This window comes from Hemitrygon akajei, chromosome 3, assembly GCF_048418815.1.
Source record: "Hemitrygon akajei chromosome 3, sHemAka1.3, whole genome shotgun sequence".
NCBI lineage: Eukaryota > Metazoa > Chordata > Chondrichthyes > Myliobatiformes > Dasyatidae > Hemitrygon > Hemitrygon akajei.
This window is the reverse complement of record NC_133126.1, coordinates 199,160,693-199,180,139: the sequence shown is the minus strand read 5'-3', so window position 1 is coordinate 199,180,139 and position 19,447 is coordinate 199,160,693. Positions and strand designations below refer to the sequence as shown.

General features: G+C 44.7%; 1 protein-coding gene across 1 annotated transcript in view; it reads left to right on the top strand.

Moving 5' to 3' along the window:
- LOC140724670 (IgGFc-binding protein-like) overlaps window positions 1-19,447 on the top strand; it is a 68,334-nt gene that overhangs the window by 43,552 nt on the left and 5,335 nt on the right. Inside the window, exons 5-19 of the mRNA XM_073039096.1 lie at window positions 8,365-8,609; window positions 8,698-8,981; window positions 9,127-9,404; window positions 9,533-10,131; window positions 10,486-11,047; window positions 12,198-12,397; window positions 12,507-12,887; window positions 13,001-13,287; window positions 13,691-13,971; window positions 15,593-15,730; window positions 15,808-16,064; window positions 17,378-17,462; window positions 17,665-17,733; window positions 18,742-18,986; window positions 19,075-19,358. Of these exons, the coding sequence (XP_072895197.1) occupies window positions 8,365-8,609; window positions 8,698-8,981; window positions 9,127-9,404; window positions 9,533-10,131; window positions 10,486-11,047; window positions 12,198-12,397; window positions 12,507-12,887; window positions 13,001-13,287; window positions 13,691-13,971; window positions 15,593-15,730; window positions 15,808-16,064; window positions 17,378-17,462; window positions 17,665-17,733; window positions 18,742-18,986; window positions 19,075-19,358 (4,195 nt within the window). The remainder of the gene's footprint in view (window positions 1-8,364; window positions 8,610-8,697; window positions 8,982-9,126; window positions 9,405-9,532; window positions 10,132-10,485; window positions 11,048-12,197; window positions 12,398-12,506; window positions 12,888-13,000; window positions 13,288-13,690; window positions 13,972-15,592; window positions 15,731-15,807; window positions 16,065-17,377; window positions 17,463-17,664; window positions 17,734-18,741; window positions 18,987-19,074; window positions 19,359-19,447) is intronic.

Sequence of the window (19,447 nt, the reverse complement as noted above, 5' to 3'; positions counted from 1 at the left end):
AGAAGAGGAAGTACTAGAGCTTATAAAGAATATAAAAGTGGACAAGTCTCCGGGTCCTGACAGGATATTCCCTAGGACCTTGAGGGAAGTTGGTGTAGAAATATCAGGGGCTCTGACAGAAATATTTCAATGTTACTAGAAACGGGGATGGTGCCGGAGGATTGGCATATTGCTCATATGGTTCCATTGTTCTAAGAGTAAACCTAGCAATTATTGGCCTGTAAGTTTGACGTCAGTGGTGGTTAAATTAATGGAAAGTATTCTTAGAGATGGTATATATAATTATCTGGATAGACAGGGTCTGATTAGGAGCAGTCAACGTGGATTTGTGCGTGGAAGGTCATGTTTGACAAATCTTATTGAATTTTTTGAAGAGGTTACTAGGAAAGTTGACGAGGGTAAAGCAGTGGATGTTGCCTATACGGACTTCAGTAAGGCCTTTGACAAGGTTCCACATGGAAGGTTAGTTAGGAAGGTTCAATCGTTAGTTATTAATATTGAAATAGTAAATTGGATTCAACAGTGGCTGGATGGGAGATGCCAGAGAGTAGTGGTGGATAACTGTTTGTCAGGTTGGAGGCCGGTGACTAGTGGTGTGCCTCAGGGATCTGTACTGGGTCCAATGTTGTTTGTCATATACATTAATGATCTGGATGATGGGGTGGTAAATTGGATTAGTAAGTATGCAGATGATACTAAGATAGGTGGCGTTGTGGATAATGAAGTAGGTTTTCAAAGCTTGCAGAGAGATTTAGGCCAGTTAGAAGAGTGGGCTGAAAGATGGCAGATGGAGTTTAATGCTGATAAGTGTGAGGTGCTACATTTTGGTAGGAATAATCCAAATAGGACATACATGGTAAATGGTAGGGCATTGAAGAATGCAGTAGAACAGAGTGATCTAGGAATAATGGTGCATAGTTCCCTGAAGGCAGAATCTCATGTGGATAGGGTGGTAAAGAAAGCTTTTGGTATACTGGCCTTTATAAATCAGGGCATTGAGTATAGGAAACTCAAAGTACACTGCAGATGCTGTGGTCAAATCAAGACGTACAAAAAAGCTGGAAGAACTCAGCAGGTCGGGCAGCATCCATTAAAAGGAGAAGTCAACGTTTCGGGTCGAGACCTTTAACGTTGACTGCTCCTTTTAACGGATGCTGCCCAACCTACTGAGTTCATTGAGTATAGGAGTTGGGATGTAATGTTAAAATTGTACAAGGCATTGGTGAGGCCAAATTTGGAGTATTGTGTACAGTACTGGTCACCGAATTATAGGAAAGATGTCAACAAATTAGAGAGAGTACAGAGGAGATTTACTAGAATGTTACCTGGGTTTCAGCACCTAAGTTACAGAGAAAGGTTGAACAAGTTAGGTCTTTATTCTTTACAGTGTAGAAGGTTGAGGGGGATAGAGATATTTAAAATTATGAGGGGGATAGATAGAGCTGACGTGGATAGGCTTTTTCCATTGAGAGTAGCGGAGATTCAAAGAAGAGGGCATGAGTTGAAAGTTAAGGGCCAAAAGTTTAGGGGTAACACGAGGAGGAACTTCTTTACTCAGAGAGTGGTAGCTGTGTGGAATGAGCTTCCAGTAGAAGTGGTAGACGCAAGTTTGATTTTGTCATTTTAAAAAAAATTGTATAGGTATATGGACAGGAAAGGAATGGAGGGTTATGGGCTGAGTGCAGGTAAGTGGGACTAGGTGAGAGAAAGCGTTTGGCACGGACAAGAAGGGCCGAGATGGCCTGTTTCTGTGCTGTAATTGTTATATGGTTATATTACATAACACCCAAACCGGTATAGCTGATCCCCTAGTAGGCTCAATGACAAACTGCTCTAAAAAGCCATCTCGTAGACATTCAACAAACTCCCTCTCTTGAGATCCATTACCAACCTGATTTTCCCCAATCTATCTGCATGTTAAAATCTCCCATGGCTATCATAACATTGCCCTTTTGACACACCTTTTCTATTTCCTATTGTAGTCTGTGGTTCACGTCCCAGCTACTATTAGGAGGCCTGTATATAACTGCCATCAGGGCCCTTTTACCTTTGCAGTTTCTTAACATCATACATCACAAGAGTACTGTATTTGCTACCCTTTCTGATTTTGCACCTCTAATACTAACCACAATTTCGTCCCATCATCTGCCTGCCATTCCTGACAGCATGCTATCTTTGCTTTTTTACCATCTTTTTTTTTACCTATCTTGAGCTCCTTCACTCCAGTTCCCACCCCCCTGACTAATTAGATTAAACCCTCTAACAAATCTGCCTGCATGAATATTGGTTCTTCTCCGGTTCTCCCCTTCTCCCCTCCCTCTCCACTCCATCCCCCTCCCCTTCCCATTCCAACCCCCCTCCCTTCCCTCTCCCCATCCCTCAAACCCTCTCTCCCCTTCCCCCATCTCCTTCACTCTCCCCCTCCCCTTTCCCCCTTCTTCGCTCTCCTTCTTCCACCCCACATTCCAACTCTCCCCCAATTCCCTCTCCCCGATATCACCAACCTCCCTCCCTCACCTTCCTCCTCACTCCCCTCCCCCTCTCAACCCTCCTTCCCGTCTCAACCCTTTCCTTCTCCCCCCTCTCGACCATCCTTCCTCCTCCCCTCCCACTCCATCCCCCTTCCTCCTCCCCTCCCACTCCATCCCCTTCCCTCCCTCCCCACCTCCCCTTCCCACTCCATTCCCCTTATTCCCTCCTCTCTCCCACTTCCCTCCCTCCCTCCTCTCCCCTTCCCTCGCTCCCCTCCTTCCCCACTCACCCCTCCCTCTCTCTCACCCCTTCCCTCCCTCCTCCATCTCACCCCTTCCTTCCCCCCTCCCCACTTACGTGCCTCGGCCCCGCCCCCTCACGGATCATCGGCTCGCTGATCCCTCACTTATTGCTCCCGCCAATGCATTGGTTTCGCCCAATCACAAACAAGAGGAAATCTGTTGACGCTAGAAGTCCAAGCAACACGCAATTGGCCTTTCCCTGTCGACCTGCCCTTCCCTCCCATTGGTTCCCGCGCACCCACGGATTTGTCCAATCGCACTCCGCGCCGCTGTGCTGCCCGACGCACACGCGGTGCTGCCGCTTTTTCTCAGGGGGACGTTCGGTTCCTCTCAGACCAGATCCTTCTTCTACCAGCAAGCCCTCCCTTGCTGCTGTCTCCCAGGACACGTTCCACTCATCCCAACTCTCTCGCCTAACTGAAGAAGTTTAAATTTAAGCGACGAGAGTTCATTGAGATCGTCTTTCACTGTTCCTTGTATGTGATCCTTGCTGTTCTTCGACGATGTGCTCAACTAGTCTCGCTACCACAGCCGTATCTTTTTTTTTGCTGAGTTCTTCCAGCATTTTTTGTATGTTGATGACCCAGCATCTGCAGAATCTCTTGTGTCCTTGAACCCCTTAATGATCTTTATTGATGTGCTTTGCCTCCTTTTGTATCTAGAAGTTTTTCCATAGGCCACCTCACCCTAGCTCCCTATTTGTTCTCGTGTGACTTCTTCCTTATTGTTACCCCATCCCATTGGCCTTTCCTCTCACGCAAAGCCTTTCCTCCAAAACATGGGGTTTCAACATCTTTACATGGTGGCTTCTTCCCTGTACAGTCCAACTTCTTATCTGCCCTTCCTGTGACCCCACTGCCTTTCCTCCAGAGCATGGCACTCAACATATTCCCCAGGTGACTTCAACCCTGGTCAGTGCCCCTTCTCATTCTTGCCTGACCAACTGCCTTTCCTCCAATGCTGAAGGAACTCAGTAAATGAGATGCAGTGCAGAACAGGCCCTTCAAGCCACACTGCCCAGCAATTTACCTGTTTAACCCTAGCCTAATCAAAGGACAATTTATTATGACCAAATAACTTATTAATGTCTTTGGACTCTGGGGAGAAAATGGAGCACATGGGGAAAATCCTATGTATTCAGATGACATCGGAACTGAATTCCGAGCTCAACGAGCTGTAATAGTGTCCAACTACCCTCTATGCTACCATGGCACTCAAAATATTCCTGGGGTGACTTCTGCCCGGGTCCAGTGCCCCTTCCCATCCCTTGCCTGATCTGCCTCTTGTGTGGCCCACAGCTTGTATGCCAGAGCTTTTCTGCATCTGGCTGCAGCATGTGTGATCCTCCATTCCCTGCCATCTTAGCTGCATGTTGCCAGTCCGTTTTAGACCCACTCTCCCACCAATGACCTATCTCAGATGTCCTGAGGAGATAAGTTTGCAGCGATCAACTCAGAGCCCATGGACCATTTCCACTTCAATCCCCCAATAAACCTGAGTAGACATTTAAATGATGTGTTCCTCAACAAGCTTTGGAAAATTAGCTTCTGACTTCCCTCTGTCATTGCGTCTCCCAGCTGGCAGGTTGCCACCCAAGTGTCAGGGTCAGGGACATCTTGGATTGGATCCACAGCATTCTTAAGGGGGAGAGTGAGCTGCCAGAAGTCGTAGTACATGTCGGTACCAATGACAAAGACGAGGTCCTAAAGAGAGAATGTTGGGATTGAGGAAAACTGAAAAACAGGAATGGAAGGGTTGTAATCTCTGGATTGTTGCCTGTGCCATGCACCATTGAGGGTAAGAATAAAATGGTTTGTCAGATGACAGGAATTAGTGTAGGGGGCAGGGTTTCTGATTTGTGGATCATTGGGATCTCCTCAGGGAAGGTCTGACCTGTACTAGAAGGGTGGGTTACACCTCAACTTGAAGGTAGGCAGATTTACTGGATCTGATGAGGAAGGTTTAAACTTTCCCGGGGGCTGGGAACCAGAGTGATAGGGCAGAGAATGGAGCCGTTGCTATACAGGTAGATGCAGTGTGTAGAGAGACTGTGAGGAAGAGTAGACAGATGATTGGGCAAAATTGCAGTCAGTGGGATGAATTGAAATGTGTCTATTTTAATGCAGAAAGTATCAGGAACAAGAGTGATAAACTTAAAGCACGTGTCAGTATATGGAACAATGATGTTGTGGCCATTACAGATACTTGGCTATCACTAGGTCCAGAATGGCTGTTGGATATTCTAGGGTTTAGATGTTTCAAAAGAGACAGAGAGGGATTTCAAAGAGATGGGGGTTTGGCATTGCTAATCAGGGTTAGATTAAACTGCAGAAATGGAGCACTTCATGGAGGAGGTGGGGCTTAAGATATTGTAAGCAGTCGCTTGTTTGGAGCTGAGTGAGCATTAGATTTGAAATGCGAGCAGGGTGATTTGGAACTTTTTAATGAGCTGGAGGTATCACAGTTAATTAGGCACTTAGCAAAGGCCTATCAAAAGAAGTGAGGTTTAGGTGGCCAGCCATTGTTGGTGTAGAGCAGAGCTACTGGAGACCTTGAGGCTTTAGTGAGAAGAGGTGAAGGTTCAGGTAAGCTTCTGGTATGTTTCTTTGTCAGTTAGGCTGAGCTAGAGAATGGATCTAAGGTCAGTGGTATGGTTCTTCATGTTAGATGTAGTTCTGAGAGACCTCGAGTCTCCCTGATTACTACATCTGCACAAAGTGCATTGAGCTATAGCTCCTCACGGATTGTGCTTAGTGAAATGTAGCTGCACCTTGACAACCTTCGACTCATACAGGAAAATGAGGAGGTGATAGATGAGAGATACAGGGAGGTAGTCACCCCTAAGTTGCAAGAGGCAGGTAGCTGGTTGACTGTCAGGAGAGGGAAAGGAGATAGGCAGACAATGTTGCTTACCGCTATCCAATCCCCTCAAAAACAGTTATGCCATCTAGAGGACAGTTTGGAAGGTGCGGGGAGTGTCGGGGAACGACCTACCTGGAAAAAGCTGCTGTGATCAAGTGTCTGGCACTGAGTCAGAAGGGAAGGGGAGAAGAGGAGTATACTGGTGACAGTGGATTCTTTAGTTAGGGGAGTAGATAGGAGATTCTGTGGATGTGAAAGAGACTCTTGGATGGTATATTGCCCCCCCAGGTACCAGACTCAGCAACAGCTTAGATCGGGGCCACAGCATACGAAAGGGTAGGCTGAGCAGCCAGAAATCTGATACATATTGGTAATGACAAAATAGGTAGGAAAAGGGATGTGGTTCTGAGGAGAGGACATAGAGAGCAAGGTAGGAAATTGAAAAGTAGGACTTCAAGGGTAAGAATCTCTGGATTGCTGCCTGTGCCATGCACCTGTGAGGGTAGGACTAGCATGATTTGGCAGATGAATGTGTGGCTGAAGAATTGATGCAGGGGACGGGGTTTCAGATTTGAGGATCATTAGGATCTCTTCTGAAGAAGGTATGACTTGTGCAAAAGGGACATGTTACACCTGAATTCAATGGAAACCAATATCCTTGCAGACAGTTTTGGGGAGGCTTTAAACTAGTTTGGCAGAGGGATGGGGCAGTTCATTCGACTATTAGACATAGGAGCAGAAATAGACCATTTGGCACAGTGAGGCTGCTCCACCATTCAATCAAGGCTGATCCTTTTTTTCTCCTCCTCAACCCAATTTTCTGGACTTATCCACGTAATCTTTGATGCCATGTCCAATCAAGAACCTATTAATCTCTGCCTTAAATACTTACAATGACCTGGCCTCCACAGCTGCAGGAGGCAACAAATTCCACAAATTCATCACCCACTGGCTAAAGAAATTTCTCTGTTTTGAATGGACACCTCTCTATCCTGAGGCTGTGCCCTCTTGTCCTAGACTCTCCCACCATGGGAAACATCCTTTCCACATCTACTCTGTCTAATCCTTTCAACATTCAAAGGGTTTCAATAAGATCCCCTTCTCATCCTAAATTTCAGTGAGTACAGACCCAGAGCCATCAAACATTCCTCATACGATGACCCTTTCATTCCTGGAATCATTCTTGTGAATCTCATCGGACCCTCTTCAATGTCGGCACATCTTTTCTAAGATGAGGAGCCCAAAACTGTTCACAATACTCAAGGTAAGGCCTCACCAGTGCCTTATAAAGCCTCAGCATCACAACCCTGCTCTTGTATTCTAGACATCTTGAATGCTAACATTGCATTTGCCTTCCTCACTACCAACTCAACCCGCAAGTTAACCTTCAGGGTGTTCTGCACAAGGACTCCCAAGTCCCTTTGCATCTCCGATTCCTGGATCTCCTCCCAGTTTAGAAAACAGTCTGCACATTTACTTCTACTACCAAAGTGCATGACCATGCATTTTCCCACAGTAAATTTCATTTGCCACTTTCTTGCCTATTCTCTCATCTTAGGTCCTTCTGCATCCCACCTGCTTCATCAAAACTACCTGCCGCTCCACCAATCTTCGTATTATCTGCAAACTTGGCAACATCTATTTCATCATGTAATTCATTTATGTACAGCATAAAAAGAAGTGGTCCCAACAGAGACCCCTGTAGAACATCACGAGTCACTAGCAACCAACTAGACAAGGATCCTTTTATTCCCACTCACTGCCTCCTTCCAATCAGACGATGCTCTAATCATCTGAGTAATTTTCCTGTAATACCAAGGGCTCTTAACTTGGTAAGCAGCCTCATGTGTGGCACCTTGTCAAAAACCTTCTGAGAGTCCAAATATATAACATCCACGACATCCTCTTTATCTATACCTTTATAATCTCCTCAAGGTATTCCAGCAGGTTTGTCAGGCAGGATTTTCCCTGAAGGAAACCATTCTGACTTAATCCTGTATAGGTAAATGCAGCTTGTAGAGAATGATAGGCAGTTGCTAGGGCAAAATTGTAGTCAGTGGGATGGGCTGATATATGCCTACTTTAATGAAAAGAGTATCAGGAACAAGGGTGATGAACTGAGAATATGGGTCAGTATGTAAAACCACGATGAAGATTGGTGGAGGGGCAGGTAGTGTTGAGAAACAGGTAGGCTACAAAAAACTTAAATTAGAGAATGGGCAAGAAAGTGGCAACTGAAATACAATGTTCAAAATGCTTTCTCATGCACTTTAGTAGTAGAAATAAATGTGTGGACTATTTTGTTAAAGAGGAGAAAATCCAGAAATCTCAGCTTCAAAGGGACGGAGTCCTTGTGTCAATCACACAGAATGTGAACTTGCAGGTTGAAGTGATGGTGTGGAAGGCACATACAAGGTTCACAAGAGGTCTAGAATATAAGACCAGGGATGTGGAAGGCACATACAAGGTTCACAAGAGGTCTAGAATATAAGACCAGGGATGTGATGCTGAAGTTTTATACTGCACTGGTGAGACGTCATTACAAGTTTTAGTCTTCTACCGAAAAGATTTGGAATATTCTCAATTGACTACCATAAAGTGCAGTGCCAACCAACGCTATTCAGTGCCTTAATTCAACAGTATGGTATTGAAGATACAGAAAAAACATATATCTCTTGAATTATGTCAGTAATAACAAGAGTAATTCTGATTGTTTTGCTGTTTTCAGAGTCTTCCTGCATAGTACAAGGAGATCCTCACTATATGACCTTTGATGACCAAGCTCACGACTTTATGGGAACATGCACGTACACCTTATCAAAACTGTGCAGTACCAACAGCAGTCTGCCCCATTTCAAAGTTGAAGCTGCAAATGAGCACAGAGGCGGAAACCCGTACGTGTCTTACGTGAGACAAGTCAACGTTGAGGTTTCCGATCACAGAATCACGCTAGAGAAGGGGCGTGTGGTAAAGGTAAGGGCTGGATGTGCTAAGTGTCTTTGTCAGGTGCATTGCAACGTCTGCAGAAGAATCAATTGATGAATGATTTGGATGTTTGCAGGTTGATGGGGAAGAGGCAGTGCTACCTGTTGCAGTCAGCCCGGGTGTTGTTGTCACTCTGTCTGGGCAGTACGTCGTCATTGCCACTAGTTTTGGATTGCGAGTGAAGTTTAATGGCAGGCATCGAGCTGAGGTGACTCTCCCGAGTCTCTTCAAAGGCAAGGTGTGTGGAATGTGTGGGAACTATAATGAAGACAGAAGGGATGATTTTCTGAATCCAGATGGAATAATGGAACCTGATTCAGTCAGCTTGGGCAACAGCTGGCAGTCTGGAAATGACACAAGGTACAGTGTGACTGGCAGCAAGCTGCTGGCAACTTTTCCATTCGGTTGGAAACTAACTGTCCAGTTTCCAATTTCCATCTTTATGCTCTTTGAGTTTTGATTTAGCTGGAAGTAATTGTGATTTGGGATGTTGCTGTTTCCCCAGGTGTACTCCTGATGTTGGCATCAGACCAAATTGCAGTAAGGATGAAAAGCGTATCATCGAAAGTGAATATTACTGTGGGATAATCAAGGATGCAGACGGTCCTTTCAAAGGGTGCCATTCGAGAGTCGACCCGGAAGCTTATTTTGCTGACTGTGTATACGACCTTTGTGCATTAGGCATGGAGCAGGAGGCTCTGTGCAGCAGTTTGGAGTCATACGGAGATGCATGCCAGTCAGAGGGAGCGAGAGTGGATGCCTGGAGGAATGAGACCTTTTGCCGTAAGTGCTTGAGAGTATAGTGCCAGATCTTTCAATGAGACTCATTGGAGATAGAGAGCAGTGAGAAGTGTTTGATGGAAGGAATGTCAGATGAAAGTAACGTGTAACCTTATGGATTCCGTTCACAGCTGTAAAGTGTGGAGCGAATAGTCATTATGAGCAGTGCGGCTCAGCTTGCCCAGCTACCTGTGTGAGTCCGAGTGCTCCATCGCGCTGCTTGCAACCTTGCGTGGAAGGCTGTGTGTGTGACAGTGGTTACCTTCTCTACAATGACCGATGTGTGCCAGAGGATAAGTGTGGTTGCTGGTATGAAGGAAAGCACTACCCAGTGGGCTCTGAACTCTGGACCGATGATACCTGCTCAAGAAAATGTAGATGTCCTTCTGCAGGCAGTAAAATGGTGTGCAGGGATTCAACGTGTTCTACAGGTTCATACTGTGGAGTTGTAAACGGCGTCCCCGGTTGCTACCCATACACGTACGGTATCTGCAGAGTGCATAATGATCCGCATTACAACACCTTTGACAAAGCCACCCTCCACTTTATGGGCAGCTGTACGTACACAATAGCCAAGTCGTGTGGAAATTCCTCCTCCCTTCCGTACTTCAACATTGAAACAAAGAATGAAAATCGTGGCTACGCAGGAGTATCTTACGTTCAGAAAGTTCATGTAACTGTGCACGGCCACAGTGTTTGGATCGTGAAGCGGGAACGTCAGCGGGTGTTGGTAAGTCTCTTACTGTAAGTCTAATTCTGCTAAAGTACAGCTCTCTCTACTAAAAATCATTTGATATGGAAACACTTGATCGGTAAAGCACTTTGCTTGTAACTGGAGATGCGAGTAAGTGAGAAGGGATGCGCAGTGCGACGGAAGTGAGTCTGATTAAAGCGGCATTGAGAGCTTTTTATCCTCAGCTGAAGGGGCGTTCTGAACGCACGTGAGTGTGTACGGATGTGATGGCTAAGATCATTAGACATGCCTGAAGGGCTTGAGAGGAGCACGGTGCAAATGGTTGTTTTGTTTCTCCAGGGCTGCGGCCCCATACAGTCTGTATGATGCAGTATTTCGTCTTGTGCACAGGTTGATGACGTGTGGGAGACCTTACCTGTTGGGCGTGGCGAGGGTGGCCTGAGTGTGAGTAGGAGCGGAAGATACGTGGTCCTGACAACTGATTTTGGCCTGTACGTTTCTTACGACACTGATCATTCAGTGGAAGTGAAGGTGCCCAGTACGTACTTTAATCGGGTTTGTGGTATGTGCGGTAACTACAATGGAAAATGGCAAGATGACTACATGAAAGCTGATGGAACGCAAGCTAAGGATGACAACGAACTGGGAAATAGCTGGAAGGTGCCACCTGACGAGCCAGGTTGCGACCCCGTCGAGCCAGAAGAGTGTAAGCCCGCAGATGAGGAGCGCTACCGAGGTGATGATTTCTGTGGTCTGATCACCAGTCAACAGGGGCCATTTGTAAACTGCCACTCTGTGATCAACACCAATGGTTTATTTGAAAGTTGTGTTGTTGAACTGTGCTTGACCGGTGGAGACCAAGGAGCTCTGTGTAATGCCCTGCAGATCTATTCAGATGCCTGCCAGAGAGCAGGAGTGACCATTGTGCCATGGAGGAACTCCACTTTCTGTGGTACGTATGAGTTGTCTCCTCCAAATGCTGTTGGAGTAATACACTGGATTCCGGTTCATTGAGACACCCGGGACCCGTGCATTTTGGCCCAATTAAGTGACTGCCCCAATCAGCCAAAGGGTCATGGAAATAATTAAAAGTTATTTAAAAAAAGACAAACTGCTGTTTAACCGATCAACAAATTATCTACATCCATGATGAAGATGGCAGAATTTGTCATCAAATCACCGTCAGTTAAAATCGATACTTGTTACCGGATGGAAGTCGGAGGAGAGTTTATTCAGCAAATTATGTATTTAAAAGAAATACAGAGCAAATTGGAAACCATCCAGTACCACTACAGTACACTAAATCAATGTATTAGTTCCCAATAGTTATCGATAGAGGAATCACTCAGTAGACGCTGCCATTTAATGAAGGAGATCAGTGCAGACACCTGTTGAAGATTGTACTGCCTTCATACAATGCTTTTGCCAATTGCATCCTGCAAAACTTCATTTTTATTGTAACGTTTAAGGCGATTGCTGAGACATTCAAGTTGTTTGTAGTTCTTAATTTGTTGAAGTAGTGAGATCATTTCCTTTTCAATCCCAGCCTTTTCTGGCATCTCCAAGCCTGAGTGCCTGAAACCGCAGTGAGCAAGAGAGTTCTGAATTGTCTTGCTGCTTATTTCTCACCAATTATCAGTGACAAAGATCACAAGCACATTCAACTGACACTATTTGAAAACTCTTCGCTGTAAGCACAGTGTAGTGTCCAACGGCCACACATGTCCACGCGGCTGACACAAGTTCATGGGTTCCCAACCTTCTTTATGTCGTGGTCCCTTACCATTTTCCGAGCAGACCGCGTACCACAGGTTGGGACCCCCTGCGCAAGTTATACATTATTTGGCAGCAGTCTACTGGCCCGATGAGGCGACACGGTGTCCCAAACAAATGAAAGGAATGAGGGTTATTTTCTGGATTAGATTTTGTTGCTTAAGAGTTGTCCCAAATAAGCAGCTGCCCTGATTAACTGATGGTCCAATTAACCGGAATCCGATGTACTTAGCAGTGTTCGGAGCTGTACAACATCGTGTCAGAGAATCGCCATTTGTGAAGCTTGAATTGAAGTGTAAAAAGTTTTGTTGCTTCTCTGCTGCTTTCAGGTATCGTGTGTGAAGCCAACAGCCATTATAACGCATGCGCTAGTGCTTGTCCAGCCACTTGCACTGACCGCTTTGCTTCGGGGAACTGTAGTGAGCCTTGTGTGGAGGACTGTGAGTGTAACCATGGCTTTGTCCTGAGTGGAAGCTCGTGCGTGTCTGTGGAGAACTGTGGTTGCACGCACAAGAACAAATACTACGAGGTAAGTTGGAAGTGTTTGTGGTGCACTTTGGTTTCTATGAAAACAAGGTTCTGTTTCCCATCAGAGCACATAGCACTGTTGAAAATAAACCTTGCCGTTTGTGTGTCAGAAAGGTGCAATGTTCTGGGAAGACGGATGTCGAGAAAGGTGCCGCTGCACTGGCAATGACCGAATCGTGTGCGAGCCAGCAACTTGTGGACCGGGAGAAATCTGCAAAGTGCAGGGTGGCAATTTGGGATGTTACGGCGCTGACACTGCCATTTGCCACATCTATGGCGACCCGCACTACACAACATTTGATGGGAAGCTGTACCATTTCCAGGGTGCCTGCAATTACACGGTGACCGAGACTTGTGGAAATACATCTGTCCAATTTTCTGTGACGAGTAGGAATGAGCACCGAGGTAGTCCGAGCTGGACTGCCATTAACTCGGTGAGCGTGCGACTGCAGAACCTCCACATTGCATTGCGGAAAAATAGGGACGTTTATGTGAGTATTATATACTTGAAAGAGTATAATTTTCAGCATTGACATGATGTTGTCAAGCAACAGTTGGTTTGTTTGTGATTTTCTGGAAGCTAACTCTGTAATGCTTTGTTTAGGTGGATGGAGTGAGGGTGTATCTCCCTGTGACACCCATTGCTTCGGTAAGACTGTCGCTGGTAGGGTCATATGTTGTGCTCCAGACCAACTTTGGTCTTCAGGTGAAGTTTGACGGAGATCATCAACTGGTGGTAGTTGTGGACGAGAGATACAAAGGACAGCTGTGTGGCTTGTGTGGAACCTACACCAATGACCAACTGGATGACTTCTTGAAACCTGATGGAATACTAGCCTTGGATTCAAACCAATTTGGGAACAGTTGGACAGTTACTGACGACGACTGGCCGTGAGTATTGCTGTGTGTGATTTACATGAAGACAAATACTAAGATGTCTCCACAAGTCCTGAGAAGTGTTACAGCAAGTGGCAATGTTGCTTGAATGTAAGCAATGTTGGGGCAAGGAAGCGATATCAAGGAGATAATTCAAATCAGCTCGAGTGTATTGTTCTTTTGAACGACAAGGGCACACGGGGAGAAATGTAAAGATATTTCCAGTGTTGAGTTCAGGATGTCTTTCAGTCTTTTCAGTTGTGTAATGGAGTCATGTTCTTTCTTGTATATTATGATGGCATGGTGTATTTTTCTCTCAAGCCCTGCCCGTAGCCTTCCAAGCTTCTTTCTGTTTTGGAGAGGACTGAATGGGATAAATTAAATTTGAGAAGAGTGAGAGATTGTTTCTGTTGCACAGGTGTAACCAAACAGCTCCACTTCCACCTCCATGCGAGCCAGCAGCAAGCGAAGAGGCAGAGAGATACTGTAAAATAGTCTTGGCTAACCCTGGTCCATTTGAAGAGTGCCACTGGCATATCCCACCTCAACTCTACTTTGAGAGCTGCGTCTACGATCATTGTGTGACTGGCGGAGACTCTGTTCAGATGTGCAACATGCTGGAGTCTTATGCTTCAGCTTGTGAAGCAGCTGGTGTTGCGCTGGGAGACTGGAGGCAGCAGAGTGGCTGTGCTGAGGAAAGTAAGTCCAAACTCTTAATCTATTCCTCTGTTTTACTTCTGCATGTGGTGAATGGAGAAACCCAGTTAAGAGACAAAAGACATTTTCCATTGAAAGCCCAAGCTTTTTGCTGTCCAATCAGCTCCATGCAAGTTGCTTTGCAGAGAGTTGGGCAAAGGGATTCTAGTAGTTTACATGTTGTCCTCCACTGATGAACGAAGGATTGTTTTTGAGAAAGGTTTTCAAGAGTTAATACTCTTAATGTTTGAAGTTCCTGATGCAAGCTGAGGCTTTTGCCATCAGTGACGTTTCTGGGACTGCATCATGCCATGATGTAATAGACCGGTAAAAGTTGCACACTATCTCCTGAAGGAGCCTTCCGGCTCAGTGTACAGAAACCCGAGTACTTTGCAGCAAGTAGCAAGTCCTTCAAGCTGACAATGGCATCTGAATAAACATCTCTGCTGACTGGCACTGAAGTCTGATTAACAGGGAACGTAATTTGTTCTTCCTTTCCCTGTAGATTTTGAGTGATAGCCTGTCCTCATTAATTGTCTTTTCTTTTCGAATCTTTTTATTAGTATTATATTATTCAAAAATAACACAAGTACATCGAAGTAACAACACTTACAATGCCTCAACGAAAAAAAAGAAATTATCTTAAAGATTGAAAATTTTGTGAATATAAAAAAACCCTACTAAGAGAAAAGTGGGGGAGGAACCATTAGGAGTGCAACCCCGGAGCCATGCGTCATGCAAAAAGCTTCTAAAAATAAACATCAAACCACCAGCAAGAAAGAAAAATATATCAAAAAGTCTTACAATTAGATGATGGAGAAGATCTATCAATGAGCTCAAATGATACTAGCGAGCAAATGAGACCCATCATTTCTCAAAATCAAATAAAGTTTCAAAGGTTCGACTTCTAATTTTCTCCAAACTAAGACATAGCATCAATTGAGAAGAAGCATTGTGACAAAGTAGGAGCTGATATATCCTTCCACTTCAACAAAATTGCCCTCCTAGCTATCAATGTAACAAATGCAGTAACATGTTGGTTAGACACAGAAATACCATGGATATTTTGAGGAATTATTTCAAAAAGCACAGTCAATTTATTAGGTTGCAGGTTAATTCTGAGTGTTTTAGAAATTGTCGAGAAGATGACTTCCAGAACTGTTCCAATATAGAACATGACCAGAACACATGTGTCAATGTAGCTATCTCAGTTTTACATCAATCACAATAACTATCAACATTGGGAAATATTTCAGAGAGTGTCTCCTTGGTCAAATGGTAATGATGTACAATTTTAAATTGAATCAGTGAATGACTAGCACAGATCGAAGAAGAGTTAACCAGCTTCAGAATCCGAGTCCAATCCTCCCATATAAAGGTCAAATTGAGTTCCTTTTCCCAATCCTGTTTAATCTTAAATAAAGGACACTTATCCCATTGTAATAATAAATTATAAATTAAAAGTCTTAATCCTCTGATGGGTAGGTGTGGAAAATTATGGTGCCTCCCGCAAAGTACGGTACCGAGCGACTGTACAGTGTCTCGATTCAATAGTATGGTGTTGAATATTTTCAACAGTTGTTGAGAGTATTCCGATGAATGTCTGTCTTTCTGAACTCGGCAGGTTGTTCACTGGATTGTAACTTTGACAAAGACCTGTGCCATTGGGCTCAATCTGAGAACGATACGTTGGACTGGAAACGCATCAGAGGGTCGACACCATCATATAACACAGGACCGAGCTTTGACCACACCACAGCAGGTAGGTGATGTGAGATTGCTGCGTAGCCACTGTGCACCTGATTTCTATTGGAAGAATAAACCTTCTTGTGTTTGCAGGTGGTTACTACATCTACATTGAAGGCAACGATGGCCAACCAGGAGACCGAGCCCATCTGGTCAGTGCAACATGTATGGAGAGAGGAGCTCAATGCATGCGATTCTGGTACCACATGTATGGAGTAGGTCAGCGCATGGCTTTGAATGTTTACCAGGTTGAAAGCGGAACAGCAGTGCTGAAGTGGTCTGATTCAGGAAATAAGGGAAACCGATGGATTGAAGGACAGGTTGACCTTGACCTGTCTGGAGGTTCTCAGGTAGGCTGCATGGATAATACTCAAGAAGTCACTGAAATGATCTTTCAATTAATACAAGTCCAGGTAAATAAATAATAATGGAGACACCATGTACCCAATGGTGTTTGCGTTGGGTGCAAATGATTGCAAAATTTTAGTGCATTTCCCACACTGTCCAAAGTTGATGAGTTTGCAAATATTCTTAATGCTGCACGCCACTGTTCTCTTTCCTCTCCCCTTGCAATCAACGAGTTTTAGTCCATCAAAATTTGTAGACTTATCAACCAGTAATCCACTTTAGGGAATTCCCGACACAGCTCTTAATTAATTGAAACCTTGCACTTTATTGCCTATACACGAATATCAATGCGTCTTTTTACCCAACCCAAAGATTTGTGCAGAAACACAGAGAACCTACAGCACAATACAGCCTCTCTACCCACAATGCTGTGCCGAACATGTACTTATTTTCGAAAATACCTCCGGTGACCTATCGCCCTCTGTATTTCTCAACTCCATTTACGTATCAGGAATCTCTAAAAGACCCTATTGTAACCAGCTCCACCACCATCGCCGGCTGCCCATTCCACGCACTCACCACTCTAAATGTTAAAAACTTACCCCTAACATCTCCTCTGTACCTACTTCCAAACACCTAAAAACTGTGCCTTAATAATCCTGTTAGCCATTTCAGCCCTGGGAAAAATCCTCTGCCTATCCACGTGATCAATACTTCTCATCATCTTATACACCTCTATCAGGTCACCTCTCGTCCTCCGTCGCTCCAAGGAGAAAAGGCCCAGTTCACTCAACCTGTTCTTATAATGCGTGCTCCCCAATCCAGGCAACATCCTTGTAAATCTCCTCTGCACCCTTTCTATAGTTTCCACAAGTTAAATCCTGAATGTTATTGTTCTCTCTGTAACAGTACTCATTCAGAACACTTCCTCAATTTTTAACACTGAAATTGGGGATCTCCTGTTGTCCAAATGATTGATCCTTCTTCTCCCAGCGCCTGGCATTTCAGTCTTGCGATAGACTGAAATGTCAATGAAATTATTTTGGATGTATAGAAGTGCTGTTGGTGAAATTGAATTTCCTGTCCTTTGCCTGATATAACCCGCTTAATGCACTCTTGCTGTGCTTTACAATTTTGAAGAGCCGGTAGTTAATTTTCAAATAATTTTTGGATTTATTCTCTCTTGAATGATTTCATCACAGTCTCAGAACTGTTGTGCACCCATGATTTACTGAAGTGAAATGCAAGTTTGGGGCTTCAGTCGTGCTGCTTGACTGGCTGTTTCCTGCTGAAGTTTTGCTGCTTTCTCTGACAGATCCTCCTTGAGGCGGTCCGTGGCCAAGACTACCGGAGTGATGTTGCTGTGGATGACATTTCCTTTCACGTAGGGTGCTGTGGAGGTGGGTCTGTTGTACTCGGTGCTTGCTTTCACTGTAGCACTACTGATAGCGGCATTTATTTAATTGAACAAAATAGCATTGCTCCTGTCATGCTGTGGTTCTCTTTTGGTTTTCCATGCTTTAGTCAACTAGAAATGTGAGATGATGTGATTATGTTATAAAGGTTAATCTGTTCTGCGTCTGTACTATTTTATTCCTGCAGCGGGTTGTGGAACGACAACAACTACGAGCATCTCAACTACAGCCAGTACCACAACGCCCGCCCTTACAGGTATGGGAATGCAATGTGTATGTGATGTGGAATCTTTGTGGTGCGGTTTATATTGGAGGTTTCCAGAATGGTAGAAATTCCTGGGAGAGAAGGAGGACTCTCAGCCCATCGCAGGCATGCTATGCTAAAGTAGTACCTTGTAATCTTTTGCTTCCTGTAGTTTTCCATCTTAATAATTCTGGTTAAACAAGTTCATCTGCATACATGGTGAGTTGTCAACATTTGGTGGGAATTGTGTCTGCATGGACCACTTTTCTGAGGTCTTCATTTTCTGAGCACTAATGTTCACATTTTGGGTGGAAAAAAAATTCCTTGTCTCCTCTCACTCTACCCTCAATTATCTCAACTCTCCCTCTCCAGAGATGATTATGCCATCTGTTAATTGAGTTGTTAATCTAAACATTATCATCTGCATTGAGTTATCAGTCCCATGCATCTCTTTGGTAAAGAATGCAAACCATCGGTCATAGTCTAATCCTGAGAAGATCCATGCAAATCGCCAGTAGATTTAGAAACATAGAAAATAGGTGCAGGAGTAGGCCATTCGGCCCTTTGAGCCTGCATCACCATTCAGTATGATCATGGCTGATCATCCAACTCAGAACCCTGTACCTGCTTTCTCTCCATACCCCCGATCCCTTTAGCAACAAGGGCTGACTAACCCTCCACATCATCAAGGATACCTTCAAAAGTCTGTACCTCAAAGAGTTGGCATCTATTGATAAGCATCCAGGGCATGCCTCCCCATTACTGCCATTGGGAAAGAGATAGAAGAGATGGAAGATCCACACTCGGATTTGAGGAACAGCTTCTATCGTTCTGCCGTAATATTTCTGAACAGTCCATGTTTGCTACCTCACATTTCCCCTTCTGTTTATTTATTTATTTTCTGCTTCTAACTTGCAGTAATTTGGACTGTGTTGTGCTGTATTCCTTACAGTAAACAGCAAATTTCACGAAGTATGTCAGTAATAACAAGAGTAATTCTGACTGTTTTGCTGTTTTCAGAGTCTTCCTGCATAGTACAAGGAGATCCTCACTATATGACCTTTGATGGCCAAGCTCACGACTTTATGGGAACGTGCACGTACACCTTATCAAAACTGTGCAGTACCGACAGCAGTCTGCCCCCTTTCAAAGTTGAAGCTGCAAATGAGCACAGAGGCGGAAACCCGTACGTGTCTTACGTGAGACAAGTCAACGTTGAGGTTTCCGATCACAGAATCACGCTAGAGAAGGGGCGTGTGGTAAAGGTAAGGGCTGGATGTGCTAAGTGTCTTTGTCAGGTGCATTGCAACGTCTGCAGAAGAATCAATTGATGAATGATTTGGATGTTTGCAGGTTGATGGGGAAGAGGCAGTGCTACCTGTTGCAGTCAGCCCGGGTGTTGTTGTCACTCTGTCTGGGCAGTACGTCGTCATTGCCACTAGTTTTGGATTGCGAGTGAAGTTTAATGGCAGGCATCGAGCTGAGGTGACTCTCCCGAGTCTCTTCAAAGGCAAGGTGTGTGGAATGTGTGGGAACTATAATGAAGACAGAAGGGATGATTTTCTGAATCCAGATGGAATAATGGAACCTGATTCAGTCAGCTTGGGCAACAGCTGGCAGTCTGGAAATGACACAAGGTACAGTGTGACTGGCAGCAAGCTGCTGGCAACTTTTCCATTCGGTTGGAAACTAACTGTCCAGTTTCCAATTTCCATCTTTATGCTCT